At 51.7% G+C, this 9,663-nt stretch overlaps 1 protein-coding gene across 1 annotated transcript; it reads right to left on the bottom strand.

The window, feature by feature from the left end:
- Nucleotides 1-660: 660 nt before the first annotated feature.
- Nucleotides 661-8,989, bottom strand: LOC128802987 (homeobox protein Hox-C12-like). Its single transcript, XM_053969552.1, is given in 4 exon segments — nt 661-899; nt 8,332-8,719; nt 8,721-8,813; nt 8,815-8,989. Coding segments are annotated over 4 exon segments (819 nt in total). The 5' UTR covers nt 8,914-8,989.
- Between the last annotated feature and the right edge of the window lie 674 nt (nt 8,990-9,663).

Here is a 9,663-nt window from a genome sequence, read left to right as displayed (position 1 = left end):
GATTTTCACTGCCAATATTTCTCTTTTTCCTCCTTTGCCCTTTAATTTTTTTTTTTCGCCGTTTCCGCGGATTTTCCAACCCCGATTTCGCCCGAAATCGCGATTTTTTTTTTTTTTAATTTTAAATATTTTTTTGGCCTCTTTAAAAGAAGGAGAGCGCCTGCTCCCGCAGGAGGAGTCTTTGCTTTTTCATGCGGCGTTTTTTTTTAATTCTTTTTTTTTTTTTTCGCCGTTTCCGCGGATTTTCCAACCCCGATTCGCCCGAAATCGCGATTTTCTTTTTTTTAATTTTAAATTTTTTTTTTTGCCTCTTTAAAAGAAGGAGAGCGCCTGCTCCCGCAAGAGGAGTCTTTTCATTTTCATGCGGCGGTTTTTTTTTTAATTCTTTTTTTTTTCGCCGTTTCCGCGGATTTTCCAACCCCGATTTCGCCCGAAATCGCCTTTTTTTTTTTTTTAATTTAATTTTTTTTTTTTTTTTTTGGCTTCTTTAAAAGAAAGGAGAGCGCCTGCTCCCGCAGGAGGAGTCTTTTCATTTTCATGCGGCGTTTTTTTTTAATTCTTTTTTTTTTTCGCCGTTTCCGCGGATTTTCCAACCCCGATTTCGCCCGAAATCGCCTTTTTTTTTTTTTTTTAATTTTAAATTTTTTTTTTTTTTCTCCTTTAAAAGAAGGAGAGCGCCTGCTCCCGCAGGAGGAGTCTTTTCTTTTTCATGCGGCGGTTCTGGAACCAGATCTTCACCTGCTGGTCGCTGAGGTTCAGGCGGTCCGAGAGCTCCCGGCGCCGCTGGCGGGTGATGAATTCGTTCACCAGGAATTCTCCCTCCAGCTCGGCCAGCTGCAGCTTGGAGTAGGGTTTGCGCTTCTTCCGCGACCTCGTGTGCATCGGGTACCACGGAGCGCCTGCCCGGACCGACAAGCACAGTTGTCACCAAAAAAAATTAAATTTTTACCCCTTATTTCCCCGAAAAAAGCAGCCCCGCAACGCCCTTTCCCCTTTTTTTCGTAAAAAAACTCACCGAAATGCCTTTTTCTCATTTTTTTTCCCTAAAAAACCTCCCCAAAATGCTTTTATTCTCCTTTTTTTCCTAAAAAAACTCCTCGAAATTACTTTTTCTCTTTTATTCCATTAAAAAACCTCCCCGAAATGACGTTTTCTCATTTTTTCCTAAAAAAAACCTCCCCGAAATTACTTTTTCTCTTTTATATTTAAAAACCTCCCCGAAATGTTTTTTTCTCCTTTTCTTTTCCTAAAAAAAACTCCTCGAAATGCCTTTTTCTCTTTTATTCCCATTTAAAAAACTCCTCGAAATGACTTTCTCTCCTTTTTTCCCCTAAAAAACTCCCCGAAATGGCTTTTTTCTCTTTTATTCCCATTTAAAAACCTCCCCGAAATGCCTTTTTCTCCTTTTTTCCTAAAAAACCTCCCGAAATGCTTTTTTCTCCTTTTTTTTCCTAAAAAAACCTCCCCGAAATGACTTTTTCTCTTTTATTCCCCTAAAAAACCTCCCCGAAATGATTTTTTCTCCTTTTTCCCCCTAAAAAACCTCCCCGAGATGCCTTTTTCTCCTTTTTTGTCCACTAAAAACCTCCCCGAAATGCCTTTTTCTCCTTTTTTTTGTCCTAAAAATGCATCCCCGAAATGCCCTTTTCCCAAAAAGAAGCACTCTCAAAATGCCTTTTTCTCCTTTTTTTCCTAAAAAAACTCCCCGAAATGCCTTTTTCTCCTTTTTTTCCCTTAAAAAACTCCCCTAAATGACTTTTTCTCTTTTATTCCCATTAAAAAACCTCCCCGAAATGATTTTTTCTCCTTTTTTCCCTAAAAAAACTCCCCGAAACGACTTTTTCTCCTTTTTTTTCCCCTAAAAAACCTCCCCGAAATGACTTTTTCTCCTTTTTTCCCCTAAAAAACCTCCCCGAAAATACTTTTCCTCCTTTTCTTCTAAAAAGAATCCCCGAAATGCTCCTTTCCCACAAAAAAAATGTTCAAAATGCCTTTTTCTCCTTTTTTTTTTTCGCTGAAAAACCTCCCGAAATGAATTTTTCTCCTTTTTTTCCTAAAAAACCCTCCCAAAAATGCCTCTTTTCCCTTTATTTTTCCTAAAAAAAGCATCCCCAAAATGCCCCTTTCCCCCATAAAAGCATCCTCAAAATGTCTTTTTCTCCCCTTTTCCTAAAAACCTCCCCAAAATGCCCTTTTTCCCAAAAAAACCCTCCTCAAAATGCCTTTTTCCCCAAAAAAAAACTCCCCAAAATGCCCTTTTCCCCAAAAAAAAAACCTCCCCAAAATGCCCTTTTTCCCCCCAAAAAACCTCCCCAAAATGCCCTTTTTCCCCCAAAAAAACTCCTCAAAATGCCCTTTTTTCCCCAAAAAAAACCTCCCCAAAATGCCCTTTTTCCCCAAAAAAAACTCCTCAAAATGCCCTTTTTCCCCAAAAAAAAACCTCCCCAAAATGCCCTTTTTCCCCCAAAAAACCTCCCCAAAATGCCCTTTTTCCCCCAAAAAAACCTCCCCAAAATGCCCTTTTTCCCCCAAAAAAACCTCCCCAAAATGCCCTTTTTCCCCCCAAAAAAACCCTCCTCAAAATGCCCTTTTTCCCCCCAAAAAACTCCCCAAAATGCCCTTTTTCCCCCAAAAAAACCCTCCCAAAATGCCCTTTTTCCCCAAAAAAACCTCCCCAAAATGCCCTTTTTCCCCAAAAAAAACCTCCTCAAAATACCCTTTTTTCCCCAGAAATCCTCCCCAAAACTCATTTTTCCCCTTTTTCCCCTAAAAAAACCTCCCCAAAATGCCCTTTTTCCTTTCCCCCCCCCCCAAAAAAGCGCCCCTAATTTTTTTTTTCCCTAAAAATCTCTCCCCAAAAATCCGATTTCCCCTAAATCGCCCCTTTCCCCGTGACCCCGCAGTCCCCAAAGCTTTGGGGGCCGCGGGGAATTTGGGATTCTCCCCCAAAAAACTGTGAAAGGAAAAACCCCAAATCCCAGCTCTGAGGGGCGCGGGTTCGGATTTTTTGGTGGTTTTTTTAAGGATTTTTTCTCTTTTTTTTCCCATTTTCCCACCTCCCTCCCGTGACCCCCAACCCGCCCCGGGGTTGGTTTTTTTTTGGGATTTCCCCTTTTCCCCCCCTTTTCCCAGCCCCGTGACCCAAAAACGCTTCCCGAGGTTGCTTTTTTGGGGTTTTTTTTTAGGATTTTCCCTTTTTTCCCCCTTTTTTCCGCCCCTCCGGCCGCGCTGCCGCCGCCGCTTCCCGGATTTTTTATGGGATATTTACATGTTTATGGCCTTTTCTTTTAAAAGCGGCGGCACCCCATAAAACATTCGGGATTTCGCTGCTACCCCTAGCGGCCTGACCCCACATCGGCGCCCAGGGAACCCCAAATTTCCCCAAAAAATACCCCAAAATAAACCCCAAAATCCTCCCCATTCCAGGCATTTCCAGCGCTGTCGGGGTTCGGGACCCCGCGGGACCCAAATCCCCCCGGAAAACCCATCCAAAACCCCTCCAGAAACACCCCAAAAAAAACCAAAAAAAACCCAAAATTTTCTTTCTTGCCGCTGCTGAGGTTTCAGGGGTGACACCAACCCCGCCGAACCCCAAATTTCCCAAAAAAAAAACCCACCCAAAAAACCCCAAAATCCCGTTTTTTTTAGGAACTTGTCACCACTGCCAGGGTTCAGGGGTGACAGCAGCCCCAGCGAACCCCAAATCCCCTGGGAAAACCCTTCTAAAAACACCCCAAAATCCATTAAAAACCCCAAAATCCCATTAAAATCCCCAAAACCCTTCCAAAACAGCCCAAAACCTCTTAAAAAACCCCAAAACTTTCCAAAACACCCCAAAACCCCTCTAAAACAGCCCAAAACCCCTCAAAAAAACCCAAAAACCTTCCAAAAAAAACCCAAAACACTTCTAAAACAGCCCAAAACCCCTTAAAAACCCCAAAACCCTTCCAAAACAGCCCAAAACCTCTTAAAAAAACCCCAAAACCTTCCAAAACACCCCCAAACCCCTCTGAAACACCCCAAAACAGCCCAAAACCCCTCAAAAAACCCCAAAAACCTTCCAAAACACCCCAAAACCCTTCTAAACCACCCCAAAACCCCTCAAAAAACCCAAAACCCTTCCAAAACACCCCAAAAACCCCTCAAAAACAGCCCAAAAACCTTCCAAAACACCCCAAAACCCTTCAAAAAAAACCCCAAAATCCTTCCAAAACACCCAAAACCCCTCAAAAAAACCCAAAACCCCTTCCAAAACAGCCCAAAACACCTCTAAAAACAAAAAAAACCTCCAAAACCCAACAAAAAAAAACCCTTCAAAACCCCAAAAATTCCCTCCAAAACCCCCAAAAAATCTTCAAAAACAGCAAAACCGTTCCAAAACACCCCCAAAAACCCCAAAACCCCCCAAAAACCCCAAATCCCCTTTTTTTTAGAGCCTGACCAGCGCTGTCGGGGTTCAGGGGTGCCACCAACCCTTCCGAACCCCAAATTCTTGGGGAAAAACATTTCTGATCGCCCCAAAAACCCCCCAAAAACCCCAAACCCCCTTTTTTTTAGAGCCTGACCAGCGCGTGTCGGGGTTCAGGGGTGCCACCAACCCTTTCCGAACCCCAAATTCTTGGGGAAAAACATTTCTGATCGCCCAAAACCCCCAAAATCCCCAAATCCCCCGGTTTTTTTAGGACCCGAGCCCCTCTCCGCACGTTCGGGGGCGACGCCGGACCCCACAAAATCCCAAATTCCCCGGGAAAATCCTTCTGAAAGCCACCGAAAAACCCTTCCAAACCCAAAAAACCCTCCAAACCCCCCCAAAAACCCAAAATAAAAACCCCAAAAAACCCCAAAAACCCCCAAAAACTCTCCAAAACACGGCAAAAAAAAACCCAAAACCCCCCAAAAAATCCCGAAAAATTCCCATTTTTCTGAACTTGACCACCTCTGCCAAGGTTCAGGGCTGACCCCAACCCCGCCGCGTCCCTTTATTCCCAGGGACGCACCCCAAAATGATCCTCCAAAAACCCCAAAACCCCTCCACCCCCAAAACCAACCCTAAAAAAAACAGAAACCCCCCAAAAAATCCCATTTCCAGTCCCTCCCACCGGCCGCGCTCAGGGGCGGCACCAGCCCCGCTCCGGTCCCCTTCATCCCCGGGGAAATCCTTCCAACACCCACCAAAAAACCCCAAAAAACTCCTAAAACCCCCCAAAAAAACCCCAAATCCCCCAAATCCCATTCCCTGCTCTCACCTGGGGGAGATGTAGAGCTCAGGGGGCGACACCGACCCCGGCGAACCCCAAATTCCCGGGGGAAATCCTCCCAAAAGCCTCCAATACCCATCACAAAACCCCATAAAATGCCAAAAAAAAACCCAGAACCACCCCAAAAACCCCAAAACCACCCAAAACCCACCCCAAAACCACCCAAAACAACCCCAAAACCACCCGAAAAACCACCCCAAAACCAGCCCAAAACCCCATTCTCTCCCCACGGCCCCGCTGCGTTCCCGTCTTTCCCAGGGAAACCCTTCCAGCACCCAGCCAAAAAAAACCCTCTAAATCCCCTAAAAAAAACCCAAAAACCTCTCAAAACCCCCAAAACCCACCCCAAAATCCATCCCCGCTCTCAGCGCCGCTCGCTGCGTTCAGGGGTGACCCCAGCCCTGCCACGTTCCCGTTATTCCCCTTCCCAAATCCCACTAATTCCTGCCACAAAACCTTCTAACCCCCCCAAAAAAAACCCCAAAACCCTCCAAAAACCCCAAAATCCCATTCTCTCCCCACGTTCAGGGGTGGCAGCGGGCCCCGCCGCCTCCCCTTTATTCTCAGGGAGATTTCCCTCCGAAACCCACCACGAAACTCCTCTAAAAAAAAAAACCAAAAAAACCCCAAAAATCCCAAAATCCACCCCAAAACCCCCAAAATCCCATTCTCTCATCACCTCTCCCCGCGGCCAGGGGCGGCACCAGCCCCGCCGCGTCCCCTGAATTCCGGGGGAAAACCCTTCCAGCACCCACAAAAAAAAAAAAAACCTCCAAAACCCCAAAAAAACCTCAAAGAAACCCCAAAAAAACCCAAAAATCCCAAAATCCACCCCAAAACCCCCAAAATCCATTCTCTCACCACCTCTCCCCCGCGGTCAGGGGCGGCCTCTCCGCGTCCCCTGAATTCCCGGGGAAATCCCTTCCCAAATTCCTCTAATTCCCGCCTCAAAACCCCTCTAAAACCCCCCAAAACCCCCCAAAAAAATCCCAAAAAACCCCAAAAACCCCAAAAAACCCAAAACCCATTGAAGGAGCTCCTTTATCACCTGCGCCGGCGCTCAGGGGCGGCACCAGCCCCGCCTGATCCCCTGAATTCCCGGGGAAAACCCTTCAGCACCCACCGAGGGAAAACCCTCTAAAACCCCCCAAAAACCCAAAAGACCCAAAAAAACCCCATACAAACCCCCCAAAAACCCTTAAACCCCCCCAAAAAAACCGATTTCTATTCTCTCACCTCCTCCGCCGGCCGGGGGCGGCACCAGCCCCGCCGCGTCCCCTTCATTGCCGGGGAAACCCGTCCAGCACCCGCCAGGAAAACCCTCTAAAACCCCAAAAATAAACCCCCAAAAAAACCCATAAAACCCCCCAAAAAAACATAAAACCCCACAAAACCCCCAAATTTTTGGGGCGTCCTATTCTCTTACCCCCTCCGCCGGTGTTCAGGGGCGACAGGTCCCCTGAATTCCCGGGGAAAACCCTTCAGCACCCACCAGGAAAACCATCAAAAACCCCAAAAAACCCCAAAGAAACCCAAAGAAACCCCATAAACCCCCCATAAAACCTCATAAAAACCCCTAAAAAGCATAAAACCCCCCAAATTTCGGGGTGTCCCCTTCTCTTACCCCCTGCGCCGGCGTTCAGGGGGCGACACCAGCCCTGCCTGATCCCCTGAATTCCCGGGGGAAACCCTTCCAGCACCCACCGAGAAAACCTTCTAAAACCCCCCCCAAAAAACCCCATAAAACCCCAAAAAACCCAATAAAACCCCCATAGAACCCCATAAACCCCCAAATTAGGGGGTGTCCCCCTCTCTTACCCCCTCCTCCGCCGGCGTTCAGGGGCGGCACCAGCCCCTGCCAGATCCCCTTCATTGCCGGGAAAACCCTTCCAGCACCCACCAAGAAAACCCTCTAAAACCCCCAAATAAAACCCCAAAAAACCCATAAAACCCCCCAAAAAAACCATAAAACCACAAAAAAAAACCATAAACCCCCCAAATTTCGGGGTGTCCCCCCACTCTCTTACCCCCTCCTCCGCCGGCGTTCAGGGCGGCACCAGCCGCGCCGTGTCCCCTTCATCGCCGGGAAAAACCCTTCCAGCACCCACCAAGAAAACCCTCTAAAACCCCATAAAACCCAAAAAAACCCTATAAAAACCCCAAAAAAACCCATAACACCCCAAATTTCGGGTGTCCCCCTCTCTTACCCCCTCCTCCACCGGCGTTCAGGGGCGACACCAGCCCTGCCAGATCCCCTTCATTGCCGGGGAAAACCCTTCCAGCACCCACCAAGAAAACCCTCTAAAACCCAAAAAAACCCCATAGAACCCCAAAAAAACCCCATAACACCCCAAATTTCGGGGTGTCCCCTCCTCTTACCCCCTCCGCCGGCGTTCAGGGGCGGCACCAGCCCTGCCAGATCCCCTTCATTGCCGGGGAAAACCCTTCAGCACCCATAAAGAAAACCCTCTAAAACCCAAAAAAACCCCATAGAACCCCAAAAAACCCCACAAAGCCCCCAAATTTCGGGGTGTCCCCTCCTCTTACTCCCTCCTCCACCGGCGTTCAGGGGCGACACCAGCCGCGCCGTGTCCCCTTCATCGCCGGGAAAAACCCTTCCAGCACCCACCAAGAAAACCCTCTAAAACCCATAAAACCCCAAAAAAACCCATAACACCCCACATTTCGGGGTGTCCCCCTCTCTTACCCCCTCCTCCGCCGGCGTTCAGGGGCGACACCAGCCCTGCCAGATCCCCTTCATTGCCGGGGAAAACCCTTCCAGCACCCACCAAGAAAACCCTCTAAAACCCAAAAAAAACCCATAGAACCCAAAAAAACCCCACAAAGCCCCCAAATTTCGGGGTGTCCCCTCCTCTTACTCCCTCCTCCACCGGCGTTCAGGGGCGACACCAGCCGCGCCGTGTCCCCTTCATCGCCGGGAAAAACCCTTCCAGCACCCACCAAGAAAACCCTCTAAAACCCAAAAAAAACCCCATAGAACCCCAAAAAACCCTATAAAAACCTTAAAAAACCCCACAAAGCCCCCAAATTTGGGGGTGTCCCCCTCTCTTACCCCCTCCGCCGGCGTTCAGGGGCGACACCAGCCCCGGCGCGTCGCCTTTGCCGCCCTCGGTGAGCAGCGAGGAGCCCGAGTCCGACTCCAGGGACGGGCAGGACGGCGGCTCCTGCGCGCCGCCCTCGGGCCCGGCGAACTCGAACTTGCCGAAGCCGCCGCCGAGGTTGCCCAGGTTGCCCAGGTTGCCCCAAAATTCCCCGCGAGATTGCCCAGATTGCCGCCGTTGCCCCGCGCCGCCGCCGGCGTTGAGCGGCTCCAGCGGCAGCCAGCGCCGCGTCCCGGGCTCCCTCCCCTGCCCTTGTCGCCCTCGCGGTAGCAGCACTTGCCCTCCCTCGCCGCGGGCGAGCTCGCAGGCGCGGCCGAAGCCCAGGTAGGGCTGCGCGTAGGGCCCCGCAGGGCTCGGAGGGAGCCCAGGCGGGCAGCGAGGCGAAGTTGTCGCGGCGGGGGTACGCGGGCAGCGGCGGCAGCGCCGGGATCTGCCGCGCCCGACGCGCGAGTTGGGAAGTAGAAGGCGTCGCCCGTGTGGATGTTGAGGAGCGGCCCCACGAAGCCCGGGTTCAGCAGGTTGTGCTCGCCCATCCCTCCGCGGGGGCGACCCCCGGGAGCCCGGGGGCAACCGCGGCGACCGAGGGACCGGGGGGAGCGGGAGGGAAGCGGGGGAGAACTGAGGGGAGCGGGGGGAGCGGGGGAGAAGCGGGGGGAACCGAGAGGGAAGCGGGGCACGCCGAGGGGAGCGGGGGGCACCGGGAGAAGCGGGGGAGAAGCGGGGAAGCGGGGGGGACCGGGGGACACCGGGGGGAGCCGGGGGACACCGGGGGGAAGCGGGGGGCACCGGCAGGACCGGGGAGAACCGGGGGCAGAGCGGGGGGGAATCGGGGGGCACGGCGGCAGTCGGGGAAAGCGGGGCTCAGCAGTCCCGGAGGGGCGGGAACGGGGGAGAACCGGGGGAAATCGAGGCAGAGCGGAGTGCAGCGGCTCCGGGGCGGGGGGAACCGGGGGGAACCGGGGGGAACCGGGGCAGAGCGGGGTGCAGCGGCCCGGAGCGGCGTTTTTTGGGGGGATGGCGCGGCCGCTGCGGCGCGGCCCCGGGCCATGGAGCGCCGTTAAAAAGGCTCGGCCCGCGCCCATCGGCCCCGGCGCCGCCGTCACGTGGGGCCCGCACGGCGCTGGGGGTCCCTCGGTGTCCCCTCCCCCCCCCCGGTGTCCCCTCCCCCCCCCCCCGGTGTCCCCTCCCCGTCCCCTCCCCTCCGCAGTCCAGACAAAACAGCGCCGAGTTCCTCCCTTTTTTCCTCCCTTTTTTCCTCCCTTTTTTCCTCCTTTCCCCTCATT

Source organism: Vidua macroura, unplaced genomic scaffold, assembly GCF_024509145.1.
Source record: "Vidua macroura isolate BioBank_ID:100142 unplaced genomic scaffold, ASM2450914v1 whyUn_scaffold_240, whole genome shotgun sequence".
In the NCBI taxonomy this organism is placed as follows: Eukaryota; Metazoa; Chordata; class Aves; order Passeriformes; family Viduidae; genus Vidua; species Vidua macroura.
Note: the sequence above shows the minus strand (reverse complement) of the source record. Positions and strands in the feature narration are given on the sequence as shown.